Source organism: Pongo pygmaeus, chromosome 5 (genome assembly GCF_028885625.2).
Source record: "Pongo pygmaeus isolate AG05252 chromosome 5, NHGRI_mPonPyg2-v2.0_pri, whole genome shotgun sequence".
NCBI lineage: Eukaryota > Metazoa > Chordata > Mammalia > Primates > Hominidae > Pongo > Pongo pygmaeus.
This window is the reverse complement of record NC_072378.2, coordinates 82,450,228-82,467,324: the sequence shown is the minus strand read 5'-3', so window position 1 is coordinate 82,467,324 and position 17,097 is coordinate 82,450,228. Positions and strand designations below refer to the sequence as shown.

General features: G+C 40.1%; 1 protein-coding gene across 5 annotated transcripts in view; it reads left to right on the top strand.

Annotated features, from left to right (window-relative positions):
- UBE3D (ubiquitin protein ligase E3D) overlaps window positions 1–17,097 on the top strand; it is a 185,922-nt gene that overhangs the window by 108,765 nt on the left and 60,060 nt on the right. The window contains exon 11 of one of the 5 annotated variants that reach the window (XM_054492814.2): window positions 15,387–16,069. The exons of the other annotated variants lie outside the window; for them this stretch is intronic. Within the exon in view, the coding sequence (XP_054348789.1) occupies window positions 15,387–15,407 (21 nt within the window). The 3' untranslated portion in view covers window positions 15,408–16,069. Of the gene's footprint in view, window positions 1–15,386; window positions 16,070–17,097 lie in introns of those variants that run through there. 5 annotated transcript variants of the gene reach the window in all.

Sequence of the window (17,097 nt, the reverse complement as noted above, 5' to 3'; positions counted from 1 at the left end):
TCTTTACTATAGTCATCCTGTTGTGCTAGCAAATATTAGATCTTATTTATTCTTTCTTTTTTTTTTATCCATTAGTCATCCCCACTTCCCCCATCCCTCCACTACTCTTCCCAGCCTTTGATAACCATCTTTCTACTCTCTGTCTTCATGAATTCAGTTGTTTTAATGTTTAGATCCCACAAATAAGTGAGAACATGCAAAGTTTGTCTTTCTGTGCCTGGCTTATTTCACTTAGCATAATGACCTCCAGTTCCATCCATGTTGTTGCAGATGACAAGATCTCATTGAGTTTTATGGCTGACAAGTATTCCATTGTGTGTATGTACCACATTTTCTTTATTCATTCATCTGTTGATGGACACTTAGGTTGCTTCCAAATCTTGGCTCTCGTAAATAGTTTTGCAATAAACATGGGAGTGCAGATATCTCTTTGATATACTGATTTCCTTTCTTTTGGGTACCTACCTAGGAGTGGGATTGCTGGATTGTGTGGTAGTTCTTGAACTCCTGACCTCAAGTGATCTGCCTGCCTCGGCCTCCCAAAGTGCTGGGATTACAGCTGTAAGCCACTGTGCCCAGCCGGTAGTTCTATTTTTTGTTTTTTGAGGAACCTCCAAACTGTTCTTCATACTGGTTGTACTAATTTACATTCCCACCAACAGTGTATAAGAGTTCCCTTTTCTCCACCTCCTTACCAGCATTTGTTAGCCTGTCTTAGATAAAAGCCATTTTAACTGGTGTGAGATGATATCCTGTTATAGTTTTGATTTGCATTTCTCTGATGATCAATGATGTTAAGCACCTTTTCATATACTTGTTTGCCAATTGTGTATATTCTTTTGAGAAATGTCTATTCATATCTTTTGCCCATTTTTTAATCAATTGATTAGATATTTTCCTGTAGAGTTGTTTGAGCTCCATATATATTCTGATTATTAATCTCTTGTCAGATTGGTAGTGTGCAAATGTATCATTCCATTCTGTGAGCTGTCTCTTCACTTTGTTGATTGTTTCCTTTGCTATGCAGAAACTTTTAACTTGATATGATCTCATTTGTCCCATTTTACTTTAGTTGCCTGTGCTTGTGAGATATTACTCAAGAAAACTTTGCCCAATTCGATGTCCTAGAGAGTTTCCCCAATGTTTTCTTACAGTAATTTTATAGTTTGAGGTCTTAGATTTAAGTTTTTAATCGATTTTTATTTGATTTTTGTATATGGCTAGAGATACGGGTCTAGTTTCATTCTTCTGCATATGGATATCCAGTTTTCTCAGAACCATTTATTGAAGAGACCGTCCTTCCCCCATTATATGTTCTTGGCACTTTTGTGAAAAATGAGTTCACTGTAGATGTATGGATTTGTTTCTGGGTTCTCTATTCTATTCCATCGGTCTGTGTGTCTGGTTTTATGCCAGTACCATGCTGTTTTGGTTACTGTAGCTTTGTAGTATAATTTGAAGTGAGGTAATGTGATTCCTCCAGTTTTGTTCTTTTTACTCAGGATGGCTTTGGCTATTGTGGGTCTTTTGTGGTTCCATATAACTTTTAAGATTTTTTTTTCTATTTCTGTGAAGAATGTCATTGTTTAGGCAGTGATTGCATTGAATCTGTAGATTGCTTTGAGTAGTGTGGACATTTTAACAATATTGATTCTTCCAGTCCATGAACATGGAATATCTTTCCATTTTTTTGTGTCTTCAATTTCTTGCATCAATGTTTTATAGTTTTCATTGTAGAGATCTTTTATTTCCTCAGTTAAGTAAATTCCTAGTGATTTTACTCTGTTTGTAGCTATTGTAAATGGGATTACTTTTCATTTTTCAAATTGTTCCCTGTTGACATATGGAAATCCTAGTGATTTTTGTATATTCGTTTTGTCCCCCGCAACTTTACTGAATTTGTTTATCAATTCTAATAGTTTTTCATTGAAGTCTTTAGGTTTTTCTAAATATAAGATCATATCATCTGCCAACAAGGATAATTTGATTTGTTCCTTTCCAGTTTAGATGCCCTTTATTTCCTTCTCTTGTCTGATTGCTGTAGCTAGGACTTCCAGTACTATGTTGAATAACAGTGGCAGTGGGCATCCTTGTCATGTTTCAGATCCTAGAGGAAAGACTTTTAGTTTTTCCCCATTCAGTATGACACTAGCTATGGGTCTATCATATATGGCTTTTTTAATATTGAGGTATGTTCCTTCTATACCCAGTTTTGTAATAGTTTTTATCATGAAGTGATGTTGAATTTTTCCAGATGCATTTTTAGCACCACCATCAATTGAAATGTTTATGTGGTTTTTGGCCTTCATTCTGTTGATATGATATATCACACTGAGTGATTTGTATATTTTGAATCATCCTTGTATCCCTGGGATAAATCCTACTTGGCCATGAAGAAATATCTTTTTAATGTGTTATTGAATTCAGTTTGCTAGTATTTTATTGATAATTCTAAATCAATATTCTTTAGAGATAATTGGCTTGTAGTTTTCTTTTTTTAATGTGTCTTTGTCTAGTTTTGGTATCAAGGTAATACTTCTGGCCTCCTATAATGAGTTTGGAGGTATTCCATTCTCTATTTTCCAGAATAGTTTGAGTAGAAGTGGTATTAGTTCTTCTTTAAATGTTTGGTAGAATTTGGCAGTGAAGCCATCAGGTTCTGTGCTTTTCTTTACTGGGGAACTTTTTATTATGACTTCCATCTCATTTGGTCTGTTCACGATTTTTTCATGGTTAAGTTTTGGTACATGGTATGTGTCTATGAATTTATTCATTTCTTCTAGATTTTCCTATTTATTGCCATATAGCTGCTCATAGTAGCCACTAATGATCCTATGAGTTTCTGCAGTATCAGTTGTAATTTCTCTTTTTCATCTCTGATTTTATTGATTTTATTTATTTATTCTCTCATGTTTTCTTAGTTATTCTGGCTAAAGATTTGTCAATTTTGTTTGCCTCTTCAAAAAAACCAACATTTTGTTTCATTGATCTTTTGTATTGTTTTCTTCATTTCAATTTCATTTATCTCTTCTGATCTTTACTATTTCCTTTTCTTCTACTAATTTTGAGTTTGGTTTGCTCTTGCTTTCCTAGTTCTTTAAGATGAATCATTAGGTTGTTTATTGAAGGTTTTTCTTCTGTTTTGATGTAGGCACTTATAGTTATAAACTTCCCTCCTAGAACTACTTTTGCTGTATTCCATAGGTTTTGGTATGTGTGTTTCCATTATCATTTGTTTCAAGAAATTTTTCAGTGTACTTTTTAATGTCTTCATTGACCCACTGGTCCTTCAGGAGCATATTGTTAATTTCCATGTATTCATATAGTTTTCAAAATTCCTCTTGTTATTGATTTAAAGTTTTATTCCATTGTGGTCAGAGAAGATGCTTGATGTTATTTCAATGTGTTTTGAGTGTTCTAAGACTTATTTTGTGACGTAACATAAGGTCTGTCATTGAGAATGATCTGTGTGCTGAGAAGAATGTGTATGCTTCAGCACCATAAGATAGGGCAAGAAAAAGAAAAGAAAATAAATTAAAAATTTAAAAAATATGTATTCTCCAACCATTGGATGAAATGTTCTGTAAGTATCTTTTAGGTTTATTTGGTCCATAGTGCAGATTAAGTTTGATGTTTCTTTGTCTGTTTTCTGTCTAGAAGATCTGTTGAATGCTGAAAGTGGGGTGTTGAAGTCTCCAGTTATTATTTTATTGGAGTTCATCTCCTTCTTTAATATCTTCTTTACATATCAGGGTGCTCCAGTTTTGGGTGCACATATATTTACAATCATCATATCATTTTGCTAAATGGACCCTTTTATCATTATATAATGACCTTCTTTGTCTCTTTGTATAGTTTTTGTCTTTAAATCTATTTTGGCTGATACAAGCCTAGCTACTTTGCTCTTTTTTGGTTTCCGTTGACATAAAATATATTTTTCCATCTTTTTATTGGAGAGTTTACTTATATTCAGTGTTGTTATAGATAAGTAAAGACTTACTCCTGCCATTTTGTTATTTGTTTCCTGGTTGTTTTGTGGTCTTCTCTTCCTTCTTTCCTTCCTGTCTTGCTTTTAGTAAAGGTGATTTCTTCTGGTGGTATGATTTAATTTCTTGCTTTTTTTTTTCTGTGCCTGTTGTATGATTTTTGATTTGAGGTTAACATGAGGTTTTCAAAAACTATCTTATAATTCATTATTTTAGGCTGATAACAACTAAACCCTGCTTGCATAAACAAACAAGCAAAAAGAAAACTAATAAAAACTCTACACTTTAACTTTGTCCCCCACTTTTTAATTAACTTTTTAATTTTTTTTTGTTGTTTCTATTTATATCTTATTGTACTGTCTATGTCTTGAAAAGTTGTAGTTATTTTTGATTGGTTAGTCTTTTAGTCTTTCTACTTAAGAGTAGTTTACATACCACAGTTACAGTGTTATAATAGTTTATATTTTTCTGTGTACTTATTTTTGCTGGTGAGTTTTGTACCTTCAGATGATGTCTTATTGCTCATGAACATTCTTTTCTTTCTGATTGAAGTACTCTCTTTAGCATTTCTTCAAGGACAGGTCTGGTGTTGAAATTCCTCAGTTTTTGTTTGTCTAGGAAAGTCTTTATTTCTTCTTTGTGTTTGAAGGATATTTTCTCCAGATATACTACTCTAGGGTAAATTTTTTTTTCCTTCAGCATTTTAAATAGGTCATGCCACTCTCTCCTGACCTGTAAGGTTTCCACTGAAAAGTCTGCTGCTAGGTGTATTGGAGCTCCATTGTATGTTACTTGTTACTTTTCTGTTGGTGCTTTTAGGCTCCTTTCTTTATTCTTGACCTTTGGGAGTTTGATTATTAAATGCCTTGAGGTACTCATCTATGGGTTAAATCTGGTTGGTTTTCTATAACCTTCTTGTACTTGGATATTGATATCTTTCTCTAGGTTTGGGAAGTTCTCTGGTATTATCCCTTTGAATATACTTACTTCCCTCATCTTTTTCTCTGCCTCCTCTTTAAGGCATGTAACTCTTAAATTTGCCCCTTGGAGGCTATTTTCTAGATCTTGTATGTATGCTTCATTCTTTCATTATTCTTTTTGCTTTTATCTCCTCTGACTATATATTTGCAAATAGCCCACTAATTCTTCTGCTTAATCAGTTCTCCTATTGAGAGACTCTGATTCAATCTTTAGTATGTAAGTTGCATTTTTCTACTCCAGAATTTCTTCTTGATTCTTTTTAATTAGTTCAATCTATTTGTTAAATTTATCTGATAACATTCTGAATTCCTTCTCTGTGTTATCTTAAATCTTACTGAATTTCCTCAACACAGCTATTTTGCATTGTCTGTCTAAAAAGTCGCATACCTTTCTTTCTCCTCCAGGATTGATCCCTGGTGCCTCATTTAGTTTGTTTGGTGAGGTCATGTTTTTCTGGATGGTCTTCATGTTTATTGATGCTTGTCAGTATCTGGGCATGGATATTGAAAAGTTAGGTATTTATTGTAGTCTTCACATCATGGGCTTGTTTTTACCTGTCCTTCTTGGGAAGGCTTTCCAGGCATTCAGAAGGACTTCGGTGTTGTGATCTAAGTCATATCTGTATTAGGAGACTGAAGCCTAGTAATTGTGTTATTCTTGGAGACTCATAGACTCATACTGGCATGGTGGTCTTAAATAAGATCCAGAATACTTCTCTAGACTACCTGGCAGACTCTTCTCTTCCCTTACCTTCTCCTAAACAAATGGAGTCAGTCAGTCTCTCTTTCTCCCTCTTTTTCTCTCTCCCTTTCTGTCTGTCTATCTTTCTCTGTGCTGAGCCACCTGGGGCTGAGGTGACACAATCACCCCTGTGGCTGCCATCAGAAAGACTGCGCTGGGTCAGACCTGAAGCCAGCACAGCCCTGAGTCTCACCCAGTGTCCACTATAACCAATACTTGGCTAACACCTATGTTTGCTGAAGGCCCTAGGGCTCTGCTATCAGCAGTTGGTAAAGCCAGCCAGGCTTGTGTTCTTCCCTTCAGGGTGGCAATTTCCTCCAGCCCCTGGGTGGGTCTAGAGATGTCATCTGAGAGCTAGGGGCTAGAGTTAAAAACCTTAGCAGTCTACTTGGTATTCTATTCTACTGTGGCTTAGCTGGTCCTTGAACCATGAGAAACAGTCCTTCCCACTCTTCCCTCCCCTTTCCACAGGCAGAAGAGCCTCACTCCATGACCACAACCACTAAAAACCCATAGGGAGTACTGCCAAGCTACTGCTGATGTTCACATAAGGCCCAAGGGCGCTTTAGTCAACTTGTGGTGAATTCTGCCAGACTGGGACTCTCCCTTCAGGGCAGTGGGCTTCTCTTTGGCTCAGGACAGATAGAGAAATGCTGTCTAAAAACCAAGTCCTGGACTCAGGGACCCAAAGAACCTGGCTTTGTGCTCTACCCAACTGTGACCAAGCTGGTACCTAAAGTGCAAGACAAAGTCCCCTTTACTTTTCCCTTTGCTTTCCTCAAGCAAAAGGAGTTTCTCACCATAGCCATCACAGCTTCAAATGTGTTGTGTCTCAGCTGAAGTCAGCAACTCTCAGAATCTCACCCAAGGCCCACAGCTCACTACCTGGGTATCACTACTGGTTATTCAGGGCCCAGGCCCAGCCCCTGGGCTGGGTCCTTCCCTTTACGACAACAGATTCCCTTCTGGTCCAGGATATGTCTACAAATGTCATCCAGGAGCTAGGGCCTGGAATGGGGCCTCACAACCCTGATCAGTTCTCTGTCCTACTGTGGCCGAGCTAGTATTCAAGATTCAAAATAAAAATCCTCTTTACTCTTCCCTCTCCTCTCTCCAAGTGGAAAGAAGGGGTCTATTTTGGAGTTGTGTTGCCTAGAGTTGGGGGAGGGGTGGCGCAAGCACTCCCTTAGCTGCCCCAGCTAGTGTCTCAGTAGGTTGCATCACCCCCGAGTCCACTTGCTCCAAGCCCAGCTCAGCATTAAGACTTGCAGTCCCTGTGGTCTAGGTTGCTTTTCAAGTTTTTTTATGGCCCCAGAGCACTTCAGCCCACAGTAACAAAGCTTGACCGAACTCAAGTTCCCACCACTGGGATGGGCGATTCCCTTCTGGCTAGGGTTGATCTGCATGCTCCCTGCTTGTGTGGGCATCAGCTGAGTTCCACTTGGTTTTGCTTTCCACTGTAACCAGGAAGCACTGAGTTTAATGTGAAGTCTCATATTCACTGCACTGTCCTCCTTCAAGAGCACAGATTTATCTGAGCTGTGCAGCTGCTGTGGGGGAATGGGGGAGGGGTGGCATTGGCAATTCAAGACTGTTTCCTATTCTTTTCAGTGATATGAAGTTAAAATCAGATACCATGAGTCCTTACCTGATTTTTAGTTCTTTTTTTTGTTTTTTGTTTTGAGACAGGGTCTCGCTCTGTCACCCAGGCTGTAGTGTAGTGGTGCGATCTCAGCTCACTGCAACCTCCACCTCCTGGGCTCAAGCAATCCTCCCAACTCAGCCTCCTGAGTAGCTGGGACTACAGGTACATGCCACCATGCCCAGCTAATTTTTGTATTTTTAGTGGACACGGGGTTTCACCATGTTGCCCAGGGAGGTCTTGAATTCCTGGGCCCAAGCAATTCTCCCACCTCAGCCTTCAAAAGTGCTAGGATTACGGGCATGAGCCACCGTGCCCGGCTGAGTTTCGGTTCTTAAGAAGGTGATTTTTTTGTGTGTAGATAGTTGTCAAATTTGGTTTCCTTGTCAGGGAGACAGTGGGTAGGGTATTCTATCCCGCCATCTTGCTTCAACCCTCCAAATCAATCTAACTCCCATTTTTAAAAAGTAAGTAAAGGTGAAAAAAGTAAGTAAAGTGGGCAAGTATACCAAAATGTGAGGCTATGTTTTAAATGTTGGTCTTCTAATTGTGAATCTATTATTTATTCCACCTCATGACAGATACATCAAAGTAAATGCCAGATGGTCCTCTTTGACAGTCTTGTGTCTTGTATAACTTATTTTTACCATGTGGCAGCAACAATATCTCTTTCACTAATGTCATCCTTTAGAGAACAACAGCCTTCAAACATGGGAGCAGTGTGAGAAATATTCTCAAGCATTACGGATCGTGGCAAATAAGTGGAGTGTTATCAAATTACAGCGTTCTGTATATGTTGTATAGTTTAATCATATGGTGAAAATATGTCGGAAAGAAGAAATAAAAAGCTTTATGGACTTTATTACCACCTGATAATTAGGGTTGATCAGGGATATTTCCTGTTCTAGAGGGACTTGAAATCATACACTGTTCTGTTGTGAAGGGTGACGTAATTGAAGCATCTTGAATATGAGACCCACATACTATTCTAGACCAGGAAATTCTCCGTTGCTTGTTACTTATCTGTAATTTGATTTTAACTTTAAGAAACTCACTGATACTTAAAATTTTCATCTTTTTCATGATGTAAAAATCATATATTTAACTTCACAATTATTCAGATGTTAATAGTTTTATAATTATCTCACTCAGCTAGTGTTTTACTACCTGTCAATATCTGTATCAAAAGAAAAGAAAACAAAATAACATGAAAATTATATTTAGTCATTTTGCCATTTATTGGCACCTTAGGTGAAAAGCTTTGATGATACAGAAGTTTAAAGTTGTGGTTTAAACTTAATGTATTAGTTCATTCTCATGCTGCTGTGATTAAATACCCGAGACTAAGTAATTATAAAGAAAAGAGGTTTAATTGACTCACAGTTCAGCATGATTTAGGAGGCCTCAGGAAACTTACAATCATGGCAGAAGGCACCTCTTCACAGGGCAGCAAGAGAGAGAATGAGTGCAAGCAGGGGAAATGCCAGATGCTTATAAAACCATCAGATCTCATGAGACTCACCTACTGTCATGAGAGCAGCATGGGGGAAACTGCCCCCATGATCCAATTACCTCCACCTGGTCCTGTCCTTGACACATGAGGATTATGGGAATTACAATTCAAGGTGAGATTTGGGTGGGGACAAAGAACCAAACCATACCATTTTGCCCCGGTCCCTCCCAAATCTCATGTCCTCACATTTCAAAACACAATCATGCCCTTCCAACAGTCCCCCAGAGTCTTAACTCATTCTAGCATTAACCCAAAAGTCAAATTCCAAAGTCTCATCTGAGACAAGGCAAGTCCCTTCTGCCTGTGAGCCTGTAAAATCAAAAGCAAGTCGGTTACTTCCTAGATACAATGGGGGTACAGGCATTAGGTAAATATACCCATTCCACAGGGGAGAAATTGGCCAAAACAAAGGGGCTACAGGCCCCATGTAAGTCTGAAATCCAATAGGGCAGTCATTAAACCTTAAAGTTCCAAACTGATGTCCTTTGACTCCATGTCTCACATCCAGGTCATGCTGAGGCAAGAGGTGAGCTCCGATGCTTTGGGAAGCTCTGCCCCTGTGGCTTTGCAGGGTACAGCCCCCGTCCTGGCTGCTTTCATGGGCTGGTGTTGAGTGTTTGTGCAGGTGTACAGTGCAAGCTGTCTGTGGAGCTACCATTCTGTGGTATGGTTGACGGTGGCCCTCTTCTCACAGCTCCACTAGGCAGTGCCCCACTGGGTACTCTGTGTGGGGGCTCAGACCCCACATTTCTGCTCCTCACTGCCCTAGCAGAGGTTCTCCGTGAGGGCTCTGCGCCTGCAGCAACCTCTGCCTGGACATCCAGGCATTTCCATACATCCTCTGAAATCTAGGTGGAGCTTCCCAAACTTCAATTCTTGACAACTGTGCACTCACAGGGCCAATACCATATGTAAGCCACCAGGGCTTGGGGCTTGCACCCTTTGAAACAATGACCTGAGCTGTACGTTGGCCCCTTTTAGCCACGGCTGGAGCTGGATAGGCAGTGGCTGGGATGCAGGCTTGGCCCTGGCCCACAAAACCATTTTTTCCTCCTAGCACTCTGGGCCTGTGATGGGAGGGGCTGCCCTGAAGGTCTCTGACATGCCCTGGAGACATTTTTCCCATTGCCTTGGTGATTAACATTCTGCTCCTTGTATCTTATGCAAATTTCTGCAGCCAGCTTGCATTTTTTCCCAGAAAATGGGTTTTTGTTTTCCATCACATTGTCAGGCTGCAAATTTTCCAATCTTTTATGCTGTGCTTCCCCTTTAAATATAAGTTCCAATTTCAGATCATCTCTCTCAAGGTTAAAGTTCCACACATCTCTAGGACAGGGGCAAAATACCTCCAGTCTCTTTGCTAAAACATAGCAAGAGTGACCTTTCTATTCCAGTTCCCAACAAGTTTCTTATCTCCCATCTGAGACCACCTCAGCCTGGACTTCATTCTTCATATCACTCTCAGCATGTTGGTCAAAACCATTCAATAATCTCTAGGAAGTTCCAAACTTTCTCACATCTTCCTGTCTTCCTCTGAGCCTTCCAAACTGTTCCAACCTCTGCCTGTTTCCCAGTTCCAAAGTCACTTCCACATTTTGGGTATATTTATAGCAGCACCCTGCTCTACTGGTACCAGTTTACTATATTAGTCCTTTCTTGCTGCTATAAAGAACTCCCTGAGACTGGGCAGTTTATAAAGAGGTTTAATTAACTCACAGTTCTGTATGACTGGGGATGCCTCAGGAAACTTACAATCATGGCAGAAGGTACCTCTTCACGGGGCAGCAGGAGAGAGAATGAGTGCCAACAGGGGAAATGCCAGATGCTTATAAAACTATCAGATCTCATGAGAACTCACTCACTATCACAAGAGCAGCATGAGGGAAATTGCCCCCATGATCCGATTACCTCCACCTAGTCCTGCCCCTGATGCATGGGGATTCTGGGGATTACAATTCAAAGGGAAATTTGGGTGGGGACACAGAGCCAAACCATATTACTAAAGAACTTTAAAAATAATAATATAATAACTTATAAGGGCTCCTAGAAATAGATAGAGGCCTGGGAATTTTACAGGTAAGTAGCAACAATGGGCTATAGAGAAGAGGAAGTGAAGTTTTTATCTCTGCACTCTTTTTTTTCTATATACTTTCAAACATTGTACTACATAAATGACCTCATCTGTTATATTCCACTTTCATCTCTGGGTGAATTATAGCCATTATTATTTTTTTTAAGTAATGTTTTCCCCTAACTATATATATAAAATAAAACCTTTTATCATAAAAAAATTGGAAAATTCATAAAAATGTAAAGAAAATTAAGATCACTGGGAGTAACCAGTATTGACATTTTAGAGTAATTTTTTTTTTTTTTTTTTTGGAGACAGTCTTGCTCTGTCACCCAGGATAGAGTGCAGTGGCATGATCTCAGCTCATTGCAACCTCCGCCTCTTGGGTTCAAGCAGTTCTCCTGCCTCAGCCTCTTAAGTAGCTGAGATTACAGATGCCACACCCGGCTAATTTTTGTGTTTTTAGTAGAGATGGGGTTTCACCATATTGGCCAGGCTCGTCTTGAACTCCTGACCTTAAGTGATCCACCTGCCTCGGCCTCCCAAATTGCTGGGATTACAGGTGTGAGCCACCGTGCACGGCCATTTTAGAGTAATTCTTATTAGTCCTATTTTTAATGTGTGCTATACACGCACACACAAATATATATATTAATATAAAATTGGGCTCATTGAAGATGCTGCCTGGGGCACAGTACTGACAATACTCTGCTCTTTCCTCTGTTTCATCTCCTGGCATGAAGACATATACTTTTCCCAAGAGACTATCAAGGGGCCTTGGGGACATTATATATGAGGGTCTCAGGGTCCTGTTATTAGCTGAGAGTGGGTAGGGAAGAAGGGTGTGAGTGATTCCACATGTCAAAGGGCTTCTGCAGATGTAGTCATGAAGCAGACAGACCTGAACCAAGATGGGCAGGTACTCCCTAGAATTTTCACTCAGCACTTGTGGTAATCCACGTGTGCATCCCAGGGAACTGAGATGGGAGTGGTGTTGGCACCCTCGGGTCCCTGGATGTGTCCACTATTTTTCCTTTCCTGCTAATGCCTTTGTCCTCAGTATGCAAAGATAATCAGGAGTTGAGTGCTAGTCATTATATTTAGGAACTTCGTTCTCAAAGGTAGTGATTACTGTCCTATTTTCCATCTCTCTCCTCAAAACAATTTCTGAGAATTGCCTCAGCAATTTGGATGTGAAAGATGTTGCCATCTTCATTCCTTTTTGCCCTGCAGGGCGTTCTGTGGTCTGGGGAAATAAGCAGGTATTCTTAGTTGAATACAGTTCTCTAATCTGAATTGTCTCATCCTCTGCCTCCTTTCATTTTGGACTCTCCTTTTTGCCATACTCCAGAGAGAATGTGGAGGATGGGGCCAGGCAGACAGCCTGGAGGTTAACCAGAAATTTAGTCAGATCCACGTTGCTGCCACATCACATCTTTCAAAAGGCTGATTCCTTACCCAGATACCTGCCACGTGACCTGCCCCTCAGACATTTCTGTCCCTACCAAGGAGTTGAGGTTGTGGGCAAAGCTGGACAGTTTCTGTGCTTTCTGTAGCACTTGGTAGGGGAGGTCTGATGGGACTTAGGATGCTCTGCCCTTTGCTTTATTGAGAGAAGCAGGGATGATATATAGCTTACTAAGTCTATAATTACGTTTCTTGTTTTGTTTGGTTGTGTTTAGTAAGTTAATTTTTTCCTGATTCTAAAGGAAATACCGTCATGTATCACTTAATGATAGAGATACATTCTGAGAAACATGTCATGAGGCATCACAGAGAATGTCATAGAGTGCACTTACACAAACCTGGATGGGCTGGGACAGACACAAACCTAGATGGGCTAGGACAGTCTACTACACACCTAGGCTATGTGGTATGGCCCATTGCTCCTAGGCTGCAAGCCTATATGGCATTGTACTGAATACTGTAGGCAATTGTAATACAATGGTAAGTATTTGTGTATCAAAATATATCTAAACATGGAAAAGGTACAGTAAAAATATGGTACAAAAGATAAAAAGTAGTGTACTTGTATAGGGCAGCTCCATTATAATCTTATGAGACTACTGTTGTACATGTGGTCCCTTGTTGATCAGACATCATTATGCAGCTCATGACTGTATGTACCCACGATAGACAATGTGGTATGGGTTTTTCATTAGCAAAACAATACATATTTTTACTTTTAGCAAACTAAAAATATAGAATCTTAAAATTGAACCAATGGCTACCTAGCCCAATTCAGTCCATCTGTCCTTCATGGTGGGGAGAGAAGGCCTAGGGACAAGGCCTGGCAGGCTCTGGGCAGCCTTTGTGATTTGAGAGCACTCACCTTCTCTTACCTCAGTATCTGTAACACAGAAATGGGGATAAGGAGAACTGGAAGACGGATAGGGTTTGTCTAATTCTGTGATGACATTATTGTGAATGGTACTTGTTATTTTTTTTTTTTTTAATAGACAGGGTGTCCAGTCTCACTCGGTCACCCTGGCTGAAGTGTGGAGCATAGTAGCACGATCATAGCTCACTGCAGCCTCAAACTGCTGAGTTCAAGCAATCCTCCTGCCTCAGCCTCCCATGTAGCTGGGATTATAGATGCATGCCACCACACCAGACTATGGTGCTAGTTCTTAAATGTCAGTGTACATGGGAAGCTTGTTTAAAATTTAGATTTCTTAGTGATCTAGGAAATCGGAGTCCTAGCCAGAGACTAGGGCTATTGATTCCGATTCAATAGCCCTGAAGTAGAGCCCAAAAATCTGCATTAACAAGCATCCAAAAGTGTGTATGACAGGGAATTTCAAGAACGAAACTGTAAGAAACACGTGATAAGAGAATATACACCAACTAAAGTGAGAAATGAAAGAATTTTAATTACAACAACATCTAGTCACAGGTCCAAATAGGTTAATTATTTTCCTCTTTTCTTCACTGCTCCTTATTAACCTGCACTTAACACAGTCTGTATTGCGCTAAACTGAATAGTTGTCATGAAGTTTGTGTTTTTTCTTTTTTTTTCCTTCTCTCTTTACCCTCAGATGCTTTGTAGAATCCTGGTGTTACCTCTGTCACTCCTCTTTCTGCCATTGGTGTGAACACCTGGCATCCCCACATCTCCTGATATCTGGGCTTCTTGCTTTTCTCAGGGATGTGCAGCCTCTGTAGTCCTCTCTCTCACAGCACGTCTGATGTGGTAGGACAGTCGCTCACGCTGATGTCAGACACTCAAGATCTAGTCTGGACTGCTGACCCTCTTCTAGCAGATAACCCTCTATGGATCCCAGTTTCTTTATCTATGGGATGAAGGGTTGGGTTAAATTACATATGTAAGTATTTTTAAGTAGAGGCACAGAGTCATTTTTGTCTGTTCCCAGCTGTTCCTAATTTATTCACCCAGGCTGTGTAATATAACTGTATTCCTTAAATGTTATAGAACCTTATTTCTTGTGAACATCCTAGAAGTGTTTAACTGAGGAAAAATGTAGATAAAGTGAGATTACATAGGGTTGTTGTGTGTGTGTCTGTGTGCGCGCGCACGCCCGTGTGCTCTCCAAGAGGATGGAGTTGATGCTGTAAGACCTCCCTAACAGCTGCCAGGAAGGGACAGGAATGATGGGGTAGAGTGCTATCTGGCCCTTGGCTCTTCCTGCCTCTGAGACATAGGTAACTCTTTCATGTGGAGGCTAGTAAAGGAAGAACCCTGTCCAAAGGTCTGTTTGTCACAGAAACTTGAAATGTTCTCTGACAGCCCGTAATTTCCCCCCTTTCCTCTTCCTTCTTTACCCTCCCTTAGACTTTTTGCACTTTTGGCTTCCCCTTTTATTTTTCACTCTGGTGCACATTGAAACATTTATGGCTTAGGAAGTTTTCAGTGATTTTGTCTTTGTATTTTACTTATAAGTATAGTTAGTCCAAGAAAGTTTTCTAAAATGTGAGCCTCTTCTGTTGCCTGGAGCTGCTACCGAGAGGACTTTGTTCTTTCCCACACACTGAGCATGGCTGTGTTCAGTCAAGTGGTGGGTCTTACTTCCTTGGAAAGGAGGCTAAAGATATGTGTCTGCTTTTAGAAACAAAGTGGGATCAAGATTGAAATAACTGAGCTTGCTTCACTCGTGGAGGGAGCTGCTGTGTTGTTCTCAGGAGCTTTTTTTGTGTGTTTTTTTTGTTGTTTGTTTGTTTTGTTTTGTTTTGTTAGAAGGGGGAAACAACAGCCTGGGGAGGATGTCAGCCTTCAAGGGAATGTAGTTTGGAAGGTGAAACTGTTCTCAAGCCTCCACTGAGAACCTCTTGTGAGCCCTCCTGGTAGTGAGTAATCATTTCAGCAAAGTGAGAATATTTAGAATAGAAGAGGTATTGGGGGATCTTTTCTAGTCTAAATGGGAATAAGCCAAAGGAAGCATGGGAAACAAGAATGAAATTATTTTATTGTCCCTTTGGTCCTCACTCTTATAGACCTCATCTATGGAGCAGTAAAGAAAAGGGCCTACAGTGGAGGTGGAAGATATGTTTGGTCTCCTTCATGACTGTGATGAAACCAGCAACCAGCGTGACTGGACCTAAGTCACTTTCCCTGTCTATACCCCAGTGTTTTCATTCCTCCTGTGCTAAACCGATTCTAACTTCTAGTAGTTGAAAGTTTCACAGAAGTGTAAGAGCTTGTGGATTAAACTAGCCTGAAGAAGAAAAATTATCATCCAGTTTGCCCTTCTCTGAGATTAGCACATTGCTTCTTTGGGGGTTGGAGGTTGGAAGTGATGGTCACAAACCAAGTGATCATGTCTGGGCAGCAGGGAAGGGGCTTCAACTAGGGACTTAATGCAATTAGCATCAACAGTTGGCTTTCAATAATTTAAGACAGTGTGATTAATCTGTAGCATACAAAGGCTGTCTGGTATACAGTCCAAAGCTGTGATAACAGCACAGACTAAATTGGCAGAATAATGTTTCAGTGCTGGCTCCTTTTCTTGACTCTTTAGAACTGAATGCAGTTCTTCATTTAAAAAGAAAAAAACTTGTATGTGTCCATAGTCCCTATATTTCTGGTTCTCTTGTTGCTGGTAGTAAATTATTGTTTTCTTCTGATTTAACTTCAGCTTGAAAATCATTTGTAAAGGCAATAAATATTTGAGACATTGATCATTTGAACCATCAGCTGCTTTTCATTGAGTCCCTGAAATATGCTGATGTTTTTAGCAGAAATCAGAGCACTTAAAATAGAAGGCTTGGTTCTTGCTATTTTTATTTTAAATAGCACAGTTAAATCTGTTTGTATTACATTTTTGTGTCACTAATGTAGTTAGACTTACGTCTACAATCTTTGGCAGGGGCAGGATGGAATGTATTTAGGATTTTCTAGCAGAGACTAAATTGTTCAGTATATTTACCTTTTTTAAACAAGCAAAGACCTTACCATTGTTGTTTTTTGTTTTTTTTTTTTACCACCTCTAGGCACATTCCGCCCTCTCACCCCACATTTCCCCGTTGCTATTATCTATTGTTTTTCCTGGTTTCACTTAAAAACACAAAAATTCATTATTTTAAATATTTTCATGTTCATTACCTAACACATATAATTGTCAGGCTTTTTTTTTCTTGCATCTCACTTCCTGTAGTATTCTTGTCACTGACAGTTTGTGAATGGGAAACTCTCTTAGTCTTTGTACATCTGGAAATGTCTTCATTTTGTTCACAGTCTTTAGTGATGGCTAAGCTAAGTATAGAATTCTATACCCCTTTTCACTTTGAAGATCTATCACTCATTGCCTGCTGACATCTATTTTTGTTGATAAGACAGCTGTTGTAAGACTATTTGCTATTCCTATGAAGATAAACTGTCTCCTTTCTTTCTTTTTTTTTTTTTTTTTTTGAGACGGAGTCTCGCTCTGTCGCCCAGGCTGGAGTGCAGTGGCGCAATCTCCGCTCACTGGAAGCTCCGCCTCCCGGGCTCACGCCATTCTCCTGCCTCAGGCTCCGGAGTAGCTGGGACTACAGGCGCCAGCCACCACGCCCAGAGAATTTTTGGTATTTTTAGTGGAGACGGGGTTTCACCGTATTGTAGCCAGGATGGTCTCGATCTCCTGACCTCGTGATCCGCCCGCCTCGGCCTCCCAAAGTGCTGGGATTACAGGCGTGAGCCACCGCGCCCGACCAACTGTCTCCTTTC